The 21,927-nt window shown below is 34.2% G+C and overlaps 1 protein-coding gene across 1 annotated transcript; it reads right to left on the bottom strand.

Moving 5' to 3' along the window:
- Window positions 1–5,611: 5,611 nt before the first annotated feature.
- On the bottom strand, window positions 5,612–12,847 carry LOC111056069 (the record flags this gene model as incomplete). The annotated part of the gene is made up of 3 exons (XM_039444647.1): window positions 5,612–5,773; window positions 11,345–11,560; window positions 12,483–12,847. Coding segments are annotated over 3 exons (743 nt in total), but the record flags the coding sequence as incomplete, so codon positions are not given.
- Between the last annotated feature and the right edge of the window lie 9,080 nt (window positions 12,848–21,927).

A 21,927-nucleotide genomic window follows, 5' to 3' on the forward strand; every position in this document is an offset into this window, starting at 1 on the left:
GATGACAGAGAATTTTTTATATAGATTCTTATAAAAAATAGTATACTCTACAGATGAAAATTCAATAATACAGAGAACTGCGTTTTCCATGTAATAGTAATGGTGTAGAGACACTTTAATGTGATACTATTGTATACCCAGTGAATGACAGAGGGATGCCTATTTGATCCTAATTAACATTAGGTTGTGGGAGGCTGTTGGATAATACGGTTTGGGATAGGTACATCAGTGAGGTCGAATTATACTAATGGATTGGGGTCTACCGGACACGTACAGCCCAGTCACAAATTATGGGATAATGGAGCAATAATGGTGGTCTGTAATAACCCATATATCGTACAGTTATCTTTCAGTTTAGTAATAGGTACAGACGTAGGGGTGCTGACTGAATGCATTGGATGTTGAAGCTTGTTGTTGAAGGATCGAGGAAAAGCGAGATAAAATATCTCTGGGAAATTACATACATGTCAGTGAGCCAGTGTCATGTTAGAAGAAATTCCAGCGGAGTTGTGTTAGTGTCAGTTCAAATTAAAAATGAACTGTGGAATAAAGTGGAAGGCAATGCTATTGACAAGTGAATGAGGTTTCAAGTATTGATTGAAGCCTATTTGATGTCTTAAAAAGAAGTTTATCTTTATTCCTCAATATTACTGAATGAGCTGAACGAAATAATAATTAGATTCAGAATGATTTACATTCCTCTAACGCATATAACATGTTAATGAGAATGTTGAACAAAATACAAATTGATAATAATTATATCAATCAATATTGAGTCAAGCCGCATGCCAACCTGATATTGCCCTTAAATGTGAAGCCTACAGTAATAATTATTAATGTATATAGAAGTATATTTTTCAGGAAAATGCTTAAATTTATTGACTTAACTCTACACCCCATGTGAATAAAGCTGCTAGCAAGAGTAGTTTAGAACGAAAACATTCATCGTGGGATAGCACTTTCAAATGAACTGTAAATCAGTATTGGATAAATAATCTCACAATATTATATGACAACATGGAGATGTGGTAGGTGTTACCATGAAACCTGGTTTCCAATGGTATTGACAACATCAACGTCTCATTCGTTCAATTATGTAGAAATACCAAAATACCACAAGATCTCATACCATACAATCAAATTTTCTATGTTTTATGATGGGTTATTTTAAAAAATATATTTTTTTCTTTCCTCTAAATATCACACATCTAAAAAACTTTCTCACACGCTAACAAATATGATCCAGTTTTTACACTTCAAAGGAGTCTGCACTTGGTTACTTCTCTGAAAAATTTCTGTACACTTCATTTACTCTTTCCAAAGAAGTTTAAATTCAATAGCGGTCTGCTTTCCCCGATCAAAGGCAGAATTATAATCACAGTTCTCACAGAGCAGAGTATGTGAAGAAAACTTCGTCCTTGAAGCTTTCTCACTCACTCCTTCTGACTATAGCTCGCTCTCTATCTTCCTCTCACTTTCTATCCCATTATTTTCTCTCTCCGTCCCCTTCTCTCATTTCCTCCCTGTCTCTCTTGCTAACTCTGTAATTCATTGATTATCTCACACTCATACACAATATTTTCTCTCTCAATCTCTCAATATTGTCTCTTTCTCTCTTCTGTTTGCTCTCTCTATCTGTGAGGTTTGGTCAATGAGAAGAGAAGCTATTAAAGGGGAAGCTTCCATCGGTAAGTAAAGAGACCACATCGTTTCAGTAGCATTGGAGCTTATGAAATTACTCGGGGAGAAAGCAACCATCACGAGCCTTGAGTATTTTTACGCTCTCCTCAAAGAGTGTCGTGGTCTCATATCTGTTGAATCAAACTAGATACCGCTATTCATAAAGGCACAGCAAAATTACATAAACTCACTCTTTTATAGCCCATTCACTTGAAAAGACCACAAGATTCTCTTTTACGATACAGTGAAGTCAAATTCACTGAAATGGATAATTCCTAAACCTAGTAGAAGCTTAGAAGGGAAGATTTGAAGTGGATAGTTTCAAAAATTGAAAAAATCTTCAAAGAAGACAGTGTTTGTAGGGAGAACCCTGCTTTTTACTTTTCATTCAAAATACAACTATCTCACTATTGAAATAATGCTTATTTATGTACAGTGTATTGAAAAATGTTTGTACAGAGAACCATATTATTCGTATTCAGAAAATGAAGAATATGAATTGATGTATTGGAAAGCTCAGTACTTCAAATTCCCGATCAAAGACATTTCCATAAAATGCAGTATTCTTTGCTACTACAATGTAAAGTTAAAACATCAAACATATATAGGAACTTGATTCAAATTCCAAGCTTAAAACAGTTGAAACTTAAAAGCAAGATATACCAATTCCACCCACGCAGAACGATCCATCAAATGATGGAGTGGAGTTTATTCGCAAGGGTAATTCGATTCAGTTTGTGTACGTTTCGCTCCACCTACACGACGAGTGTCCTGAATGTGGCTAGCATCACAGAATACCTCACAGAATATACCTGTGATAGTGTTCAAGAGCAATCGGGCCCGAAACCCATACATACTAAAACTATATACAATTATTCTATATATAAACGCAGTAGCAGTAGTTGACTGAGTTCTGGTTTGATCAACGCAACTCGCTGAAGAGAGCGCCGTGCTCCACTTCTGAACGCTATAGAATGCGCGAAGCGTTTGTTTGTGCAAGCTCAGCAAATTCGTTTAAATGCAAAGCTGTCGCTGGCAACGCTTGGAGATGAATATGACCCGACTTTCGAGAGGAAACGAACGGCACCCAGGTTGCAATAACATTCGAGTGACAAAGTCATAATACCATTCATGCTCTGCAAAGAAGATCAATCATCAGACGCTCTAAGAAATAACACGTGGCTGGCTGCAAATGTATTTATTTTGAGGGGATTCGGAATACAGATTGAAATACTCACTATTTCCGGTTCCAGGTTTGAATCCAGAGTCAATCCGTGACAAGCATTTGTTCACGTGTTGAGTTAATCCGTTTCAGAAATATTCTATTTTTGTAAAAAAAGATAGTGTGTTCGAAACTTTACGTTCTGCTATTTCCAAAATCAATTATAGACCAAAGAAAGGTTCATAACTCGATAAAGAACGTTCAATCTAGTGAAGAATGAATTTGATTGGATATTATTTCAACTACTATAAAATCAAACAATCTTAGCAACATAGTGAATGCATAGCCTACGCGAGTGTGCGAGTTGTGTCGTATTTACAAAGTAAGTTTCTAGTTCAGATCGTGTGAATATATTATTTGATAAAATAAGATTTAATAATTGGATAAATAATAATTTCATTCAACTTTACTTATCTTAACTCATGTAACTGTATTGTGACTTTTGCCCTTTGCAGTGTAAGCTCATTCGCAATTAAAGTCACCCTACCTTATCAACTACCATACTACGGATAACAAATTCAAACGAATTCATAACTCGAATTGAGTTGTCTTAAATGATGAATCACATCGAAATATTGCAAGTATTAATCAAAATTCCAAAAATTACCTTCATGACAATAGTATAATGGAGAAATCTAGACTTTGAGCCATCTATAAATTCATTCGTATTTGTTACTGTGATCATTACCGGAATTAGACCAGTATTTAACAAAATCCAATTTCCAATCGTAATTTTAAAATCTTGACCCTCGTTCAAACGAGAAGTTAAATCAGTTTGAACGTGAAGACTACGCTGGACGATAGAATGGAAGAATGAAACGCAAGATGTGCAGGCAGGATACAGTAACTATTCGAGTTAATAATGGAAGTTTTCAAGCCTTTCGACCCCCAAAGAGCTTACATTCTGTTATTCGCTCTAGTCTGTTTCGAGGGCAAGTTATGGGGCTTCATTAAAAAACAGCGCGGAAAAATTCAAAGTCAGGATTTGGTAGCTCCACAATGTTTGGAATTTATTCGACCTTGATGCCTACATAGTTGCGTTTCAGTGGCTTCAATCTGGACATGATTTTCCAGGATAATGAATACTAAACGAAACGAAAACTAGCTTTTCATTACAAAATGTTATGAACCAGCACATTATTTGGGATATGTGATAAGAGTAAATTTTCGAAACTATTTTTAGATTTTTAATTGTGTATGGTTTGAAAGCTCACAAATATTTTAAAACTTCTCATTCTTCCGTTGTTCACGATTCGTACTTTTCAACAAAATATTCAAGATTGCCATGATCGGTTTTTTATCAAATATTTTAAAACTTCTCATTCTTCCGTTGTTCACGATTCGTACTTTTCAACAAAATATTCAAGATTGCCATGATCGGTTTTTTATCAGAATATTTTAAAACTTTAATTTTGTGTGACATCATCAATCCCTAGGAAACTATCATTAGTTTCAAGTTAGGTCATTAGAGGTTGATATTGGTGATGGAACCAGAACTATCGTCTGTTAATCGAAAGGCGAGACGACAACATTAAGTTTGTGCTCGAATAAGTATATTCATTTCATTACATTCATTTATTCCATACCATTAATTTATCTCATTCAGTTCAATGACTTAATCCATTTCAGATTTGTATAAAAATATCGCATTCCTTTTCATGGTTCAAAACATAAATACGGTATAAATATGAAGTGGATGAATCATTATTACCTCATTTCCATTGCCCTGAATACAACAAAATTCAGCATTCGCTTCATATTATTCTTATATCATATTGCTTTATAACAGAAACACTGGACTTGTTTTTCCGATGGTGCTTTAGAAGTCCTATCATTTTACCGATATATCCAAATGTCGGAGGTGAGTCAAGAGACTGCTCGCTTCACGAGTCTTTGAAAGCTCATCTCAAATTTTTTGCTGGTCTCAAGTAGTAGCCTACACATGCCATTGATCACAAAACGTTTTCAAGAATAAGATCGTGACATATCGCATACCTTCAATTAATTGAAACCAAGACTGTAATATTTCATATTCAATTGGAAAATTTGATTATTTGTAATATTCAATTTTGTAATAATTCATTTTCAATAACTGATTGAATTTGATTACTAATTTACTCTTCACTTTATCGTGAAATTTGTAGTCAATTCAACAGTCTGTATCAATCTACTTATTTGTATAATTCACTATATCTGTATATTAACTGTTATTTTATTACATGGGTGATTAATACACTATAACATGGGATTTGTTTCAAGGTACTAGGCTCATCAATTCATTCATATTTCCAATATAGTACTGGAGTATAGCAGTGATTATAGCAGTGATTTTCTCCACTCTATTGTTAAATCATGACATGATAAACAGTTCCTGTGTCAACAGCCAAAAAGGTCTAAAGAAGATTTCACACATCGAAATTTTTAATTGAATCATATAAATTGGCTGGGGACCAATTCATTCATGCATGTCATAATTTCATTGATAACTATATTTATTGTTTCCACAATAATTTATAGGATTATTCCATGGATTTCAACCCATCACTCATTAGAATCCTGATAAAAAATAAGTTTTTTAACCTAAAAGTGACGAAAATCTGAAATCAAGGAGGTCGTTGAATTGGAAATTGAAGAGAGATCGAGAATCAGTCTGCAGCTCCTATGTTAAACGTGAATCTAAAAGCAGGACAGGTTAAGCGGAACACTGACCTTCAACGTGTGATGCAAGGGGGAGGTGGCTAAAGGAAGTCCTTTGGCCGCTATTCTCGGCTGCAGCGCCAGTGAGTAATGTCCAGCCAGCCCGAACAGATGACATTTCAGCTCCATGACTCTCAGTCGTGGGTAGCCTCGTATTTGTTCCGAGTAGACAATCTGAAAATTCAATACAACCTTAATTAAAACGATCGCTATCAAGTATTAACACGTACAACAATACAGAGTACAGTAGTTGAGAGAATCGCGTAGCTTAATCACATAGTCATGTCGAATAAATAGCAATCAATCATCTATAAACTGCAGCCCGGAAAGTCTATCTTATCTCATTAATCAAGCACAAATTATTATTTATTACTTTCCTTGCCCTATTACCATAGGTAAGGAAAGTATTGCTTTCCAAAAAAATTAAGGTACCCTAATTTCAAGTTTTCTATACGTTTCAAGGTCCCCTGATTCCAAAAACATGATTTTTGGGTGTTGGTCTGTGTGTGTGTATGTGTGTGTGTGTGTGTGTGTGTATGTGTGTGTGTGTGTATGTGTGTATGTCTGTGAACACGATAACTCCATTCCTAATTAACCGATTGACTTGAAATTTTAAACTTAAGGTCCTTATACCATAAGGATCCGACAATAAGAAATTCAATGAAATTCAATTCGAGATGGCGGAAAAAATGGCGGATAATTACTAAAAAACCATGTTTTTCACGTTTTTCTCAAAAACGGCTCTAACGATTTTCTTCAAATTTATACCATGGATAGCTATTTATAAGCCCTATAAACTGACATGAGTCTCATTTCTGGGAAAATTCCAGGAGCTCCGTAATATTCTTGAGAAAAATGGCGGATAATGACTAAAAAACCATGTTTTTCACGGTTTTCTCGAAAACGGCTTCAACGATTTTGTTCAAATTTATACCATGGATAGCTATTTATAAGCCCTATTAACTCACATGAGACTCATTTCTGGGAAAATTCCAGGAGCTCCGTAATATTCTTGAGAAAAATGGCGGATAATGACTAAAAACCAGGTTTTTCACGGTTTTCTCGAAAACGGCTTCAACGATTTTGTTCAAATTTATACCATGGATAGCTATTCATAAGCCCTATTAACTCACATGAGACTCATTTCTGGGAAAATTCCAGGAACTCCGTAATATTCTTGAGAAAAATGGCGGATGATGACTGAAAAACCATGTTTTTCATGGTTTTCTCGAAAACTGCTTCAACGATTTTGTTCAAATTTATACCATGGATAGCTTCCATAAGCCCTATTAACTCACATGGGACTCATTTCTGGAAAAATTCCAGGAACTCCGTAATATTCTTGAGAAAAATGGCGGATGATGACTGAAAAACCATGTTTTTCACGGTTTTCTCAAAAACGGCTTCAACGATTTTCTTCAAATTTATACCATAGATTCACATATTCATGAGTCCTATCAACTGACATTAGTCTCATTTCTGGGAAAATTGCAGGAGCTCCGTAATATTCTTGAGAAAAATGACAGATAATTACCAAAAAACCATGTTTTTCACGATTTTCTCAAAAATTACTTGACCGATTTTTTTCATATTCATACTCTGTATAGTTATTCATCAGCTCTATCAACTGGCATGAGTCTCTTTCCTGGGAAACTAATGGTGGGTCCACCCCATCCTTGAGAAATGGACTTTGTAACCTCCTTCTAGTGCATGAGGTAGGTAGGTAGAGCAGTTTATAAAAAGAACACACTCATAGTCGAGATATTTCATCTGTAGAGCAGCTGTTTTGACGACTTTTAAAAAATAATCGAATTTCACAATAAAATTTACACAAAGGGAAAAGTACTCTGAAAACAATTATATATATGATTATACACATACACAGTAGTCTGATTGTAGTTGCAAATATTTTTCCGCCAGTCGTCATTATGTTATTGCCCTAAATTATTCTCGTCTAAGAATGAGGCTTTTTTTATTCAGTCATAAATGAATTATAATTTGTGCTTGAGTAATGAGATAATTATTCCGAAATGAAAGTTTCCCTAAGAGTACGTGAATTCACTGGACAAAATTCAAAAAAATCACGATTAGAATCAATCTTAGTCATGTCACTCCATCTGATATTATAGCTATATTGATTGAAAAAAAATTTCTGCATGGTACTCATGTGGGGTTGTCATCTTTCCTTATTTTGAATAGATGCTATGTTGGCAAGTTGATTATGTTGCACAAACCAATCACGTACATGAATGAAATATACCCAGTTGAAATATACCCATGTAGTTTTGTGATGGATAACAAAAAATTCCAATCACAGAACTGAATAATAAGAAAACCCTTTCCACTGAAGAATGAGTGTAATGTATCGTATTAAACCTGGAACCAATCAAATCAATCAATCTTATTATCAAAGTGAATAAAAAAAACTCACTACAAAAAACGAGACAAAATAATTCCGTTAGAAAGTCGACATTAGAGTCAGACCCAATTGTGAATAACGTGGCCACCTCACTAGGACGAATTTTCAATGAGGAAAAACTGGAGTTTATTTAAAAATCTCAGCTGGAGAAATTAATTGGTCTCGCTGGAAAATGTGTTCACTAATTGTTATTTGAGCCCGCGTTGGAGTTGGAATACAAATTGGCTCTCGAAGCGGGCCTGCTGGATGATCAATAATTGTGATCCCAATCTGCAACTTTATATTATTGGAGCTGGAAAGAACTGTTCAATTTTAAAGCTAATGGTTATTTCTACAAAATTACAGAATTATCACAATGCGTTCCAGTAATAGTTATTGATTTATCAATTTAAAATTCTCAAATGATTGATTTGTAAATGCACTTATGTAGTTCACTGTACACTTATTATAACTAATGGTTATTTTTACAAAATTACAGAATTATCACAATGCGTTTCAGTAATAGCTACTGATTACTGATTTATCAATTTAAGATTCGCAAATGATTGATTTGTAAATGCACTTATGTAGTTCTCTGTACACTTATTATGTAGTTCTCTGTACTTCATATTGAGGGTATAACTACTGACTCATTTCAATTTATGCTCCATTGCCATGATTGAAAAGATGGTACGGTAATGGGTTTGACAACTAATGTATGTAGGATATTTTTTCTTGTGAACTGTTCATCAGAAAATATGACTTCATGACAACATTAATGACAAATTGAGTACTATTCCTGTGATATGTATAGCAGAGAAAATCTCAATTCATTAGAAGGGGAGAACATTAGACAAAATAACAAATATACTCGTATTTTGGGCACCACAGTTGTTGAAGACAGTACTGTTATTGTGATACTGAAGCAATCATTTCTTATATTCATTATAGAGGGTTATGATTTGTGTTCCATTAGCAAGTTACAAATTTCAAGGAGCAAGTAAAATGAAAATAGATTCAAATATTACGTTTTTACTCTATTAATATTATAATGATAGCAGTCAAAGCCCTGCTATGTGCCAACATCAGTATGCCACATAACGGTGTCGATACACATAAATTATTATGAAACTTCTACTATACATCCAAATAATAATTTTAATCAGAATTATGGTCAATTTCGGAACAGTAAAATGTGTGAAAGGTTCAAAAGTTATAATTTGAAAGGTTCCAACAAGTTTTTCATTGGTCATTTGATATTGAATGGAAAAGACTAAGGAATTGTCAAAAAACCACAGATTTATTGATACTTAGAGTTTATCAGAGATTGACAATGGTGTAATAACCGAAACCGGTCTTTCTAAGTATCAATAAATCTGTGATTTTTTGACCATTTCTTAGTCTTTTCCATTCATTATGAATAATTACCACAATATCAACTTCTCAACTACACAAAAAGTGAAAAAAAGATCATTTGACAATTTGAAGTTTTAATATTGGAAGAATCTTAGTGGATAAAATTATTCGAATATTGCGATGGAATCATAAATGTTTCAAATAACTACTGTCAGAGCTCGCTCATTTTCCAATCTATACAGATGAAATTGATTCTAAAAATAAAAGATGGAGTTCCAAGTTATGAAAGAGAGAAACTGAGTAAGTGAAAGAAACTTATCTTCAATTTTCAAAGATTACAACTTGATAAGAGATTAAGTTGAGAGAGTTATTGTTAAGAATACGACGCGTCTCTGCTATGAAAGTTATCCTGCTGCTGAGAATCAGAAGCACTCATCGTTAGTTCCAGAGTTCGACTTTAATGCTGAGCAAGTTTATTGAGTGACTCTCAGTGATTGAAAGCAACTTTATGGCCGTTCGTGATGTCAGAGTACTTTTTCGATTTATACTCTACGACATAATAAAACTTGAGATATCCTGTAGGCTGTTCATATTTTACTTCGGAAGTATCTTTCACGTGAATTCATCACTTATTTATTTTTGTCAATGTAAATAAAAATGGAACACTTTTGATAGTAAACAGCTATAAACTTCAATTTATCTTCCTGAGATCTATGCTTTGGGCGTTATCGTTCAGATTGACTTCAATGCTCCAATGGAATTTAGTTTGACATTGGAACGTCCAATTTGATGTAGAGTTCACAAGTAAGGAGTGGATATGATCATTCTCACAATTTTCAAAACCCATGAATATTATATTAAACGATGTATATCTCGTATTTACTCGTATACTCGTGATCTCATGATTGTATTGATGTATACTCATATATCTCCATCATCTGTAGATTCGTTTAGGAGTTCTAATCGATTCATCCTTTGAAGAATTTATTATAATAATAGAACAATACAGGCTATATCGTTTTCAAAAATTTAGTATGACTTTGGACTGAGCTCCATATATTTTTCAAATCTACATCCAGCATTACATGGATTTTATTTTCATAGAGCTAGAACTTGTTATTACTGAGTTGCCAATTTTTTATGATCTCAACAATCAAATCTGTGCTCTGTCCAAGAAAACTGGCTACAGAGTACTAGTATTACAGAGAATAAATTCAATAGACTGAACTTGTGTGGAGTTGTGGAATTGAAAGTGAAAACATTTCATGATGACTTCCCATTGCAATTGAATAGTAGGAGAAGAGCTGAAATAGGAATGAAAAGGTGGTGGGAAGGTAGAACATGATCGGTGTACCATCGACCACATAAGTTTTGGATTTTGGATTAGAATGGAAGTCAACCAATCTCTTTGTTCTCGAGGAGAGCTCTCCAAAGTGAAACCGCATAATATGAAACTTCAATACCAGAGAGACATGAATATCCTACAAAGCAAATTCTATCTCCCCTCACTGACTTTATAAATATCATTCACTGAATAGACATTGATTTCTCCAAAAGAGACTTCCCCAGGTATTACTATGAATAGTTATATGTAAAAGCGACATGGCACTGACTCATTCACTCACTCACTCATTCACCAACTCACTTACTCACTCAGTCATTCAATCATAATCAACAGAACTAAAAATCTACTTGACCAAATACATTCAAATTTTGCAGGTTTGTTTAGTTGGCCATCTAGAGGCGCACTAAGAACGAATTAAAAAAATCCAAAGATATGCCCAAAATCTGAGTTTTCTCAGCTTTTTCAAGAACTGATTGAGAGAAAATGTTTAAAATTGATACACAGTCTCTCAGCTGAGGTACGAAAATGTTGTATTGGCTCCGCCAAAGATCGGTGGTTTTTGAGCGTTTTCCTTCGTTTTCTACGTCTTCTCAATAACTAATAGACAGATCGTGTGATGAACAGAACTTTGTTGAGCTTTGCTGACCTGTCTGTGAGAGGAGTTGGAGCAGCTGTGTACAGAGTGACCGCAGTAGATGAGTTGCAGCCATGTTTCAGGCAGCAGTGAGCCAATGGCCGGATGGCAGGCGGTCTCCTCGAACTGCACGGTGGCTGTCACCTGGTCTTCCGGGTAGGTCGGCACAGCTGGCGGCTCCAGGCCAAGTCTGGCTCCTGGCCATCTCACCTCCAGCTCAACCATGTCCTGAAATCAATGATACATCAAGTTGTAGAGAAATAAATTCTTATGCGAATAGCAGAGACTATTTTCATCATAGAATCGAAACAAAAATCTAGAATATATGGATTTTCAGGAAATGAAATATATTTGCATATAAATAATTAAGTTGTGGGGGAATAAACTTTTTTCCACAAATTATCGAATAATAAAACAATTTTCATCACAAAATCAAGAGATACTTCTAGAATATATGGTTCTTCAAGAAATGGGAGACATACTCATGTAATTGTACTTTTCATGAGAAGAATAATTGGGAGATACGTTTCAGTAGATATAAATGATACAGTAAACAAAGTACGTTTGTATTTGCTTTTATTGCAATCACAATAATCTTGTTGAGAATATTCAATATTTTCTTATTATAATAATTATTATATTACTTTTCATTTACAAGAGCAACATTGTCAGTAATTAGCGGAATTGATTTGATAGTTGATTTTTACTTCATGCATGTTATGTGAAATTTGTTGTGTTTTCATGTTTGTTATGTTTGGTGGATGAAGAGTGTTAGTGATATTCGATTAATTATTGACGTGTCATATACCACAGGAGCGTTGCTTCCTTGTTGCAGTTTCATATGACGACTAAGGAAAGTGAAGTAAAGTGAAGTAAATATAATATATTGAGTGCAGTATTCGTAGAGATGGCTGATGATGAACAGCACTCACTTGAATTTTTGAACATGTAAACTTTGTTATCATATCTGTGAGAACCTCAACTGAGATCGTGTAACAAATCTAAGTCCAATCTGAGTTGTTCCACAAAAAATATGTAAGATAATTTTTGCCAAGTCTTTTTATCTATAAGAGTTTTTATAGTATTCTGAGTCTTTCTAAAAAATCCAAGGAATATATGAAAAGCAGCACTATAACATGAATCAACTCACAATCTCGTTAGCATGTGGCCCCTCTTCAGTACTCTGTTCATCAGCTGCCGTCCGGTTGCCGGCCCGCTCCCGTTGCAAGCGCACCATGTATCGTCCACCGCGCGTCACCACTCCACACGGGAACGTGACCCGGACGGCGGCCGGTGCGGGATCCGGCAACCTGTCCGGCGCAGGTACCGGCACCGATCCCATCACAGTGAACGGGAACGTGTCGCCTCCGGCGTCTCCCGCGTCCTGTTCTAGTAGCTCGACCCGCGCTGGACGGTCCGCGTCGACCAGTCCGTGCAGACTGACGACCAGGTCGCCCGATAACGCCTTGTATTGGTTCGGCACTCGCAGCTCCAGGCAGCCGCACATCTCTATAGCTGCAACACACAACAGGAACACAACTATTGTTACTATATGCTAATGCCAATGCTACTATAATGCTAATATTTGCATTGAAGTAGTAAAAAAATTCATATGAGAGAGAAAATATTAATTCTTAATACATTAATGTCAATAATGTTCAATGAGGAAACTACTTATTGCCTAATTGGCTAGATATCCACAGTCTTATTCTTTATTCCTCCAGATGGGATAAGTTCTCTCAAATACAAAATACTTGCAGATAAGACTGAACTCACTCAATTCATCCCTATTGAAATAGAAACGATTGCTGCATACAATAAATATAATTCCTCAATGTAGATACTGTTGCTGATGAGATGTTGTGATATCTATCTATAATGAAAACACTGGGATGTTGTCTAAAATATCAATAATTTATAACCCAAAGGGAACCTATCTAAATATGTAGATCCACTCATCTCTCATCATCATTCGTCTCATAACCCAAGCACAAGCATAGATCTGCTCATGTGAGCATCATATTCAGGAAAATATTACAAAAAATGTTTCAACAACAATGGTGTCATCTTCAGTGTGCACACTGAAGCTTTCTTCCTCTATTAACTCAATCTTAGAGTTTCTTCGAGGTTTGAAGTTTTTTAAAAGCTTGTTAATTATTTGATTGATTCTAAAAGTATTTTAAAATGTATGTTTTGTTTGTATTAGATTGTTAACTGTAGTAAGAATTCGAAAATGTGAAAGTGAAACATTTGGAATGTCGTATAAATTGGTTTAGGGTTTGAGCCTGTGGTACTCTCCTAGAAGTTGTGTGATAATGAATTATTCAAATTCAATGTCAATAATGTTGTATGGGGAAATAATCATTTATTTTTTGTCAAGAAAACTGTTTACTGTCCTATTTAAAGTGTATAATTCAACGTCCTGTTGGTACTCCCGTTGGTAGAGAGAACCCAAAGGGAACCTATCTAAAAATGTAGGATCACTCATCTTTCATCATCATTCGTCTCATAACCAAAGCACAAGCCTTGATCTGCTCATGTGGGCATCATATTTGGGAAAAATCTCAATGGCAGGTACACTGGCAGTTAGTACGAGTATTTGAAATCACATTCCGGTGATTGGAGTTTGAACCCAATTAAACTTGTTAAATAATGTAGATCTATTCTGCTTCAATTAGAGATATAGCTTCACTTGTTATTTTTTTAAAGAAATGAGCCAAGTCGTCATGTCAATAAATAAGAAGAGATCTGGAGACACAATACTCCATATCAAGTTTTTGATTTATCGTTCATATCCATCTTAATCATTCTTCATTATCAACTGAATCGAGAAAATAGAAAAAAACAAACCCGTGCTGCAAGTTTTCTTGTTACTGTTATCAATAAGGCTCGATAAATTGATAAAGTATAAATCAAGGATTTTTCTTCGAAACCGAAAAAGTAAATAGAATGAAAATTTTAAATTTTGTAGGCTGATGTCTCATAGATAAATCAAGTCATGTCATCAAGTCAACAAATCAAGTCATTAAGTCCATCAAAAATGAGTTTTAGGCTGATCCTCACCCAACAATCCCAAACATGTTATCAGCCAATTACGAGCCAAAACGGCTCGAAATTCCCACCCCGATTGTGGTTGCAAAGTGTTAGCCTACAGGCTTAGCGAGTTAACTCACTCAGCCATCTATTGGTGTAGAAGGCTGCATGCCGCTAATGTGTATGATTTGTGTATTTGTTCAAAAAGTGTCAGACAACAGCAACAACATTCCAGTTGTATATGGAGCGAGCAGTTTGCGAATTCCAGTCAGTTAAGACCTGTACGCCGTAGATAAGCTTCGAAACATTGAACTTTGAAACTATGTTGGTGAACCGCGACTCTCGGCAACTTGTCTCGATTGGCTGCAACTTCACTTCCGTCACGCGGCAACCAACTCACTCACTCTATCTCCCTCTCATACACTCTCTTCCTTACTATCACTATCTCCCTTCAATTGGAATCCTCTCTCACTCACTCTCCCTCATACCCTCCTCTTGCTACATTCACCTACTCTTCTTACTCAAACCCTACAAACAATTGACAACTCTTCTCTCACTCACTTTCATTAAAAGAAATTTCCTTTTTTTTTCATTTGCTATTTGAAAGAGTTTTTCTTCTTTTATTGTTTTGTTAAAATTAAGTTATTCTCTTCAACTAATCATCTACTTGTTTTATGATGTTTTGTTTTAGTTGTAACTTAGTATTGCATGGAGGGTTCGCCCTCCTAGGTTTAAAAAAAAGGCAGCGAATCGAACAATCAATCAATCTCTCTCAGTTTTCAACGATTCTCTTCTTCCTCTCACTCTTCACATTCATGAGATCTCCCACATATCCTTTTCCAAGAATGGACTATGAAATGTTCAAAGTTTTCCTGTTACATTTACTTTGTATGCCTTCACTCTGCTCTTTCTCATCCCTTTCTCACTCACGTTTTTCTTCCCTATTTCTTAATAATACTCCATTATTATTTCCTTGTACTCTTAAGCATAGAGCACTCGGCCTCTGCGCTCAGGCACCTCGAACCTTGCAGGGACTTCCCGCTTTTAATATAGTTTTGTATGATCCTATTTAATGGTATTTTTCTTTTTTCATTTTATATTGTATTTTACTTTTTTCTTTTATAACATTTTTATCATTGTAATTCTGTTTTTTGGGACAAATGAAGATTTGATTTGATTTACTGTTACAGTTTACAGTTTACCTGTTCACCGAAGATAAAAATGTTACATTATCATAATCAAATTGTATACGATTTCCACATCGCTGAATAAAAAGTAAATTCAGTTCATGAATATTATGTGTGAAATTTGTTGAATACTTTGTTTTATTATTTGATTAAATTTGATTTCCATTATCGAATTATCTCTAAGGTATTAATAGAATGATTCTAACTTTATCTATTATAAAATGTTAACTTGTACCAATTTTGGCAATAAAAATTATTATTATTATTTATTATGAACTGAGCCTTATTTATAAAATGAAACCTGTTGCGTATTGTGTTGATATAACGCGGAATTGTCATGAATCCGATCTGATCTATTGTCTCTTTCTCTCTTTTATCATAGCCTGACAATGCTTGAAAACTCTACTCAGTCCTCACATTGAATCAATCTTTCTCCCTCCCAGTTTGTCCGATCTTTCACCCATCAAAAGTCTCTCTCACTTTTTCTCTCTCTCTTTATTCTCTCTCATTCCCTATCCTTTCTCTCAACCGAACAGCAGTAGACAACAACTCAACTCCCAGCTTGCTGACAGCTCTCGTGCTTAGGATTCGAACGCACGCAAAGCTACCAGCATTCAACTTAAATTACAACGCAATGCTGTTAGTTGAAGTACACTGCGCCAACTAAACTAACAGTTCACGTTGATTGCATGATGTGAACTATCTCCAACTTGGCTTGTTCTTGGTTTCATAGGCGCCAAGTAATATGTTGTTGAGGCTTGATGGGGTTTCCACCAATTCGAAAGAATATTGAAAATTATTTACCAGCTAGAAAATTGAAATAATGAATATATTAATGAATATATGTATTCTGACGTTATTTTTGTGAATAACGATTTGCCTAGCTTGGCTGCAGTCGGTAAAGCATGAGTGCAAAAATATATAAGTCTGGTTGTGGTTTTTAGAATACAACTTAGATAAAGTTCTTATAAGTTTGCTCAGGAGCTCCCGTAGTTTACTGCTCTTGGACAATTTATATAAATCTTTGGAACGTATTATTTCCAGAGATTTAATTATCAATGCAATATATTGCTGAGTAAACCAGCTAATTCTATTAATATCTATAGATCTCGGTATATTTCTCAATAATATATTTATCTCAGGGCTTAAGGTTCGGCCTCTGATGGAAGTAGATAAATCAATTTATCCAGTGAACAAGAGCTACATTATATCTTTACAAATTGTTAAATAAAATCAATGATTGAGTGAGCATATGCATATTAAAAAATTAAAATTGAATATTCCTTTAATCTGTGCACCTTTGGATATGTAAATTTGATACAACTCTTATCTAATAAAATATATTTCTTGTACCTTCTTAAGACTTGCGCAACTTTTATAATAATTTTTAATATTTATAACCTTTCCGACGAGCTTGCTTTTCATATTTGTTTCACTCGAAGCACTGAGGGCGCCCTAACTTTATATATTTCGATAATTTATCACTCACGTGCTGAATTTTTAAAAGATGTTGGCGGCGATCCGAATTTCCTGTTCGTCCTGGATTTTTGGTGGCCGAAGTCGTCTTCTCCAAGGGAATAAATAAATGTTTAAATGGCTTTTGCTTTAATGCAGCATCACTAAGTCTTATAAAAAATTAATTAATGAATTTAAACTTTAAGTCTTTCAAAAGTACAATTTAACAAAGGGTCTTGTGCTCTAAAAAATTTAGTGTCGTTCTATAGTGGCGTCTGGCAGGCAAGAGGGCAGGTTCTACTCTTATTTCTACAATTTCATTTCCAACTTACAAATTTACATATATTTAAATAATTCCCTACTACGCCATTAAAAAGATCAAATAGTCCGTGCCAATCTGCTAAATTATGACCTATATCTTAGGTATAATATTTTATACTTTCTCGGACCATATCCAATAAATAAACTGAGTAGTGATAATCTATAAATTCTTATCATTTATAGAAATATTTATATATACATTTGAATCGGCTCTCTATTGCCGCCCATCGATCACTGCAATTTGATAATTTGATTGGTTCATGCAAATTCATTAATGTATCCATGCGCCAAGGAATATCCTACTTCCTTAATATTCTAATTTATTTTTATTTGGTGGTTTATGTATATTCATTACAGATAATAGATTTTTTTAGAATTTATAATTTGTTTCTCCCTCTACAACAATTAGCCATGTGCTTTCCAAAGTGCTCTAGTTGAATACCATTTGTTTACAATAAATTTTTGCCAAGGTGTCTGGCTAGATTTCACATTATGCGACTTGATCGATTATTAGGTCGTCGATCAGTAGGTATTTTAAGCCTAACCTCAAATTTTCCAATACTTTATATAATATAATAAGTAGCAAATAAAATTCTTTTCAATTTGGATGTTCTAATTTTAGCCATGGTACCCGTTATTATCTAATCTTTCAATTGTTGTTATCACATTTGGCGATAATAGAATAGCTGTTTTACTTCAGACCTATAAAATTCTTCCAAATAGCGATTTTGCTTGCCTATCAAATTTCAATATGTTACAGTATATATTTTAATAAATAATGAATATATAAATTGATGAAGTTTTCAAGTTGAGAAAGACCAAACAAATGTGCGTTCTCCAGTTGTCCCAATAAAAATGCTCAATTAATTCGAGTATAAGTTGATTTATCTATAATAATAATAAATAATAAATATTTTTATTGCATAAAAACTGTACATTAAAGATATGGCAAACGTCAAATTATTATAAAAACAAATAAAAAACATGAAAATGATCAATGTCACAAAGTACAAAACACAAAAGTACAATAAGTTATCACAGCTATTAATTGATAAGTACACAATATTATTGAAATGTATCCACTAATTATCCATGTATTCCTTTATGGAATAGAAGCCACCATTCAATAAATATTTCTTCAAGTGGGCTTTAAATACATTTTTATTTGTTTTAACAGATTTTATTTCATTTGGGAGCCTATTGTAAAAAAATATTCCTTGATAAAATGGATTTTCTTTGCTATTGCTAAATTAACATTAGGTAAATGATAGTTATTAGCTGTTCTTGTTCTATGACTGTGGATATTGCTATTAGTGGGTAGAAGATTATTATCAACGGTGCTAAGGATAGTCTTATAGATGAACAAAGATGGAAATGTGAGAATACTTTCAATTTTAAAATAATCTCGGCAGGACTGATATCTCGTCAGTTTACACATACATCTAATGGCTTTTTTTTGTAAAGTGAATATTTTTCTTACATTTCTTTCAGAAGAATTGCCCCAAACTGTTACTCCATATCTCAGATGACATTCAAATAAAGCAAAATATATGCATTTAAGTATATTGAAAGTACAATAGCGGGATAGTGTTCTTAAAATAAAAATCACTGAACTTAGTTTAGAACAAGTATGATCCACATGAGATTGCCAGTTAAGACTAGAATCCAGATGAATACCTAAAAATTTACACACTTCAACCTCTGAAACGAACTCATCATCCAGCAATAAACCAATACAACATACACTATTTGAAAAGGTCATTCTAACAGCTTTACTAACATTAAGATGCAGATTGATGCTGTTGAACCACTGACAAATGTTATTGACTGATACATAAGCATTCAACTCCAGCCGCTCACAGTCATTCTCAGCATTTAGGATGCTAGTGTCATCCGCATATAAAGTAATATCAGCTCCTAATCCACTGCCCTTTATATCATTTATGTAGATGTTAAAAAGAAGCGGACCTAGCACCGATCCTTGGGGGACTCCAAATTTGACTTCTCTTAACTTAGATTTAAAATTGCCATTGCTGTTTTTTATTTCAACATATTGTACTCTGTTAAGTAAGTATGACGCAAGTAATTTCAGTGCAAGCCCTCTAACGCCAATATTTTCTAATTTATTTAGTAGAATTGTAAGTTCAACTGTATCAAATGCCTTGCTGAGGTCAACAAAAGTGGCTGCTGAATGTTTTTTCTTATCTAAATTATCAATTATTCTATTCACAAAGGTAACAACTGCTGTTTCTGTGGATTTTCCTTTTATGAACCCATGCTGGTCAACACTAAGAAGTTTGTACTTATTAAAGAAAGACACTATTCTATTTTCTAATACTTTTTCAAATATTTTTGAGAATGTGGATATAATTGACACAGGTCTATAGTTCTCTATGTTATCCCTCTCCTTACTTTTAAACAGTGGAATAACTATCACAATCTTCAAGTTTATTGGGAATACACCCACCTCGAAAGATTTGTTTATGATAAAGGCAAGAGGTGTACAAATAAAAGTTTCACATTTCTTTACCAACCAGTTAGAGAATCCATCATGACCTTCTGACTTTTTGTTTTTGAGTGTTCTTATAACCTGCAGAATCTCATCTGCGGATACTGATGTCAAGTATATTGAATTTAATGAATTAGTTGATGTGTTCCTACAATATTCAAACCTCTGCTTTCCCCTGCCTTTCCATATTTTTTCAGCCACAGATACATAATGATCATTGAAGACGTTGGCTATTTTCACTGGGTCTTCAACTTCTGAATCCTCTGTTTTGATTTTGATTATAGATTTACTTCTTCTATTATTAGCTCTATTACCCACCTCATTATTTATAATATTCCAGGTAGTCTTACTTAAGTTGTCTGAATGTGATATTTGCCTATTATACCGACCAATAGGTACCCAAAAACCACTTTTTTGGACTCAAAGGACCTTGGAACGTATAGAAATTTGGAAATTTGGGTACCTTAATTTTTTTCGGAAAGCAATACTTCCCTTATCTATGGTAATAGGGCAAGGAAAGTAAAAATCTGGTGTGGCGCACTCACACAACTTTCCTTGCCGTTATGTGTGTCTCCAGCGTGAGTCGAGTTTTCGGAAATAGAATTTAAAATTGATCAGCTGCATGATGAGTTAATTTATTCTTCTATCTTTTCCAGTGAATGATATATCAATACAATCAACAGTTGCCTCTCTCATCAAGTTTGCATTTGAATAGTCACATTTTCTCGAATTTTAAGCTTTTTTCAACTTTGGGTGAAAATGTTACTGGCTTTCTTTAAACCAATCTTTCAACAGAAATTTTTACAGATATGGCACTTGTATTACCTAAGGTAATAGGACAAGGAAACTAGACTATACATTCAAGATTTAGGGCCGGTTTCCAAGTTCGGGATTTTGCTGAGCAGATTCTGCTAGTCGTAGTCCACGTTTAAATTAAATTTCGAAAAACTAGAAAATTGGACACAAAATAAAATGAAGAGAAAATAGTGGAAAGTTTCAGCTATCATGAATTATTTAGGAATGTTTCATTTCGTCAAGAAAAAACGTTTCCAATTATATAAATCAGAAAATAAAGATTATCATAAAAACTAAAAGCACGCCCCGCTTCGGAAAGCCTATTTTCTGACTCTAGCTGTTTGAAGACTAGCCCGAGCTCGGAAACCGGACCTAAGATTAGTCTTATAACCATATTTTTCATAATAACTACAATACTAAGTTAACTTAATTGCAGTGTAACTAATTCTGGAAAATAAAAGTTTCAATTTCATATAATAATATTATTCTTTGAAACAGTTTTCTAAGCCTGTTTTTCCTTTTCCAATCAATCATAGTTGAGAATGATATTGTATCTATCAATGTATAAATATAGTAACAAGTGATTGGAAAATAGGAATTCCAATTGAATATGATAATATTGAAGTTCCTGTAAAACATAGTTAACAGTTTGCAAAACGGCGAGGAGGTAATTGTATAAAAATATTCCAAATCTCGAAAAGACAAATTGGAATATTTTGTTCATCAATAATTTTACCATTCTTTTTGTAATTCCAAGAAGATGCCACGCTTCGACTATCTTGATTAGCACCGACTGCTTGAGATCAATAAGAATTTGATTGCAATCAGGTGTTGGAACTTGGTAAGATTTGAACAAGGAATAAGTCACTTCGAACAATAATATTCAGCGAGGAATATGACTAAATTTATGCGAAAGTTGTGGTACTTCTGTTATGTTGTTACATTCATATGATAGAGAAAGTGAAAGACTGAGGGAGAGAGTGAGAGAGAGAAAGAGTGAGAATGAGGGGGATGAAGAGTAAGAGAGAGTGACTATGACAGAGAGTGAGTGAGAGAGAATTGAATTGAATTTAGTAGGCCTTTATTTTAATCTCAGGAGGGAGACGTTATTACGCAGCAGGCCCTCTTTTATACATAGCTCTAGGAAAGAGTGAGAGTGAGGGATAGAGTGAGTGAGAGAAAGAGTGAGAGATATAGAGAGTGAGAGAGAGTATGACAAAGAGTGAGTGAGAGGGAATTGAATAGAATTGAATAGCTGCCTTTATTTAGATCCTGGGAGAGTGAAGTTAGGGAGC

Source organism: Nilaparvata lugens, unplaced genomic scaffold (genome assembly GCF_014356525.2).
Source record: "Nilaparvata lugens isolate BPH unplaced genomic scaffold, ASM1435652v1 scaffold5164, whole genome shotgun sequence".
Classification (NCBI taxonomy): domain Eukaryota; kingdom Metazoa; phylum Arthropoda; class Insecta; order Hemiptera; family Delphacidae; genus Nilaparvata; species Nilaparvata lugens.